General features: G+C 23.7%; 1 protein-coding gene across 1 annotated transcript in view; it reads left to right on the forward strand.

Annotated features, from left to right (window-relative positions):
• LOC119676507 (probable aminopeptidase NPEPL1) overlaps positions 1 to 1,154 on the forward strand; it is a 3,458-nt gene extending 2,304 nt beyond the window's left edge. The window contains exons 2-3 of the mRNA XM_038087746.1: positions 654 to 797; positions 942 to 1,154. Of these exons, the coding sequence (XP_037943674.1) occupies positions 654 to 797; positions 942 to 1,079 (282 nt within the window). The 3' untranslated portion in view covers positions 1,080 to 1,154. The remainder of the gene's footprint in view (positions 1 to 653; positions 798 to 941) is intronic.
• Positions 1,155 to 2,406: the final 1,252 nt, after the last annotated feature.

Here is a 2,406-nt window from a genome sequence, read left to right on the forward strand (position 1 = left end):
TTTTTTATCTCTTTTATTATTATTTTATTATTGTATTATTTTATTATTTTTTTATTTATTCTTTTTTTATATTTTATATTTTATATTTACTTTTATTTTAATTTTATGATATTTATTTTATTTTTAATTCAATTTATTATATTTTTAAAGTTGATTATTTTGATAGAAAGTTACGTTTCTTATGACGACAAAGAATCGAAGAAAGTTAGATGGATTCGAATAGTAAAGAAAAGACTTGAACAATAATTTAATTATTTAGTTATTTTAGTTGATTGAAATTTGGTTGACTATACAACGGTGTTTCGAATATTGTCAAATACTTATCATCCGTGGACTTAGAAAATATTCGAATTTCCTTTTAAATAGTGTATTATATTTTTATTTAATTTAATTTTTATTTAATCTAAATTTATTTTATTTTAATTTTTAATTATTGAGTTAAGTTCATGTCAGCTTTATGCTGAGAAAGGACCTCAGCTATTTAGGTGTGTAGTCCACTGCTAACATTATTGGTGTTCTCTGCTATTAGTTTTAATATAAAAATCTTGTGACCATGGAATATGTTTCTAAAATTAGTAATCTCTGACTTATTTTTAGTTTGTTTTCAATTTATTTATTTTTTCTTTTTATTGTTTTATTTTATTCATGTTTAGAAATTCACTAACGATTTACTATTTTTATTTCAGGACCGTAATAATGCCCAGTCATCTTGTGCTGGTATTTTTATAGCAGCTCATTTAGGATTTGATTATCCTGGCGCTTGGATACATGTTGACATGGCAACTCCAGTGCATTGCGTAAGTGTTTATTGTGACTAACTTATAAGCATTTTGAACTTGAGACTTAATAGCCTCAAGCTTTAAAGCTTCAAATTTCATGATTGCATTGAATTTTTTAAAGAAATTTTAAATATTAATAAATTTTTCTTTTTATTTATATAGGGTGAACGTGCTACTGGTTATGGTGTTGCACTCATTTTGACCTTATTTGGCAAATATACAAACAATGCTATGTTGCAATCTATTGCACCATCCGACGAGGAGCAGCCAGCCAAGCGCATCTGCCGTGATCGAAACTGAAATACATCACATTTTTTTTTTATTTAACATTTTTTCCTTACTTTCGAAAATATTAACGGTTATAAATATAAAGAATATGCTTAAAAATTTTCGTTTTTATATTTTTATATTTTAATATTTTTTTGTTTAGTTTGTATGTTTCATTTTAAGTAATATTGTTTATTGTTTGTGTCATTTCATCGTTTCCTAATGGTTTTGTTATGTTGGTTGTTTTAAATTTTGATTTTTTTTTTTTTGGTCTTTAAGTTGCAATTACGTTGACCATCTTTGATATCATATCTAGGAGTATCGCTTTTTTGTATCTTTTTTCTTCTGTTTTGTTTTACGATTTCATTATTTTGCGGTTGCATTTCTGCAGTTGAGAGTTTTTATATTATTATTATGGTCTTGTTGTCTTTTATATTTTTTTGTGATTTATTTTCATTCGTGTTTTTCTATTTTCATTTTCAATTACTTCGTACCAAATTACTTATTTTTCTGAATTTTTTCTGTGAGATTTGCAATCATTTCAATTTTATATATTTTTTTTAAAAAGATTTTCTCCCATAAAACTCGGGAGCGTTAGATATAAAAATTGTTTTTGCCTCGATGAAACTTGATTTATTTCAATTTCAATTTTATTCTTATCTTATATATTTTTTAATCTTTCACTGACAACTTCAATATTAAAAATTGGTAATAAATGTGAAATGCAAAAATAATGTAACGATTCTATTTTACGTAGTCTAAGTAAGCACTTAATAAATTTTTACTTTTATAAAAAATATAAAAAAAATTTGGAGAAAATTAAAAATAAAATAGGAAAATAATATTAAAAAAAAAATTAAAGTAAATATAAAAAAAAAATATGAAAAAAGAAAAAACAGATAAAATGTAATAAAGAAAAAAATAAAAGGAAAAGAATTGAAGAAATTGAGTTACAAAAAAATTAATTTTAATTTGCTTACATCTTTTGTTTTGCTAGTATCAAGTAGCAGTTGAAAAAAATATAAATAAAATAATTGGTTAGTTATTTATATATACATAATAAATTCTTATATTAGAAATCTCTTTTAGGTCATGAAGTTAAGAAATTTTTTAAATATTTTGTTACAGAGATTTCAAATAGCAAAGAAAGGATGCGAATAGCAAAGAGAAGACAAGGACAAAAATTTATTTAATTTATTGCAATTTGGTTGACCATACAACGTTATTTCGTGTATTGCCAACTACTCAACAGGAGTAGTCTTAGGAAATATTCGAACTTCTTAATTAGTTTATAGTCCGTATATAATTTGTTTAGACTGGAACTGACAGTCTTAAAATTCGTAACCCTTGGCAAGAAAAA

Source organism: Teleopsis dalmanni, chromosome 2 (assembly GCF_002237135.1).
Source record: "Teleopsis dalmanni isolate 2A chromosome 2, ASM223713v2, whole genome shotgun sequence".
NCBI lineage: Eukaryota > Metazoa > Arthropoda > Insecta > Diptera > Diopsidae > Teleopsis > Teleopsis dalmanni.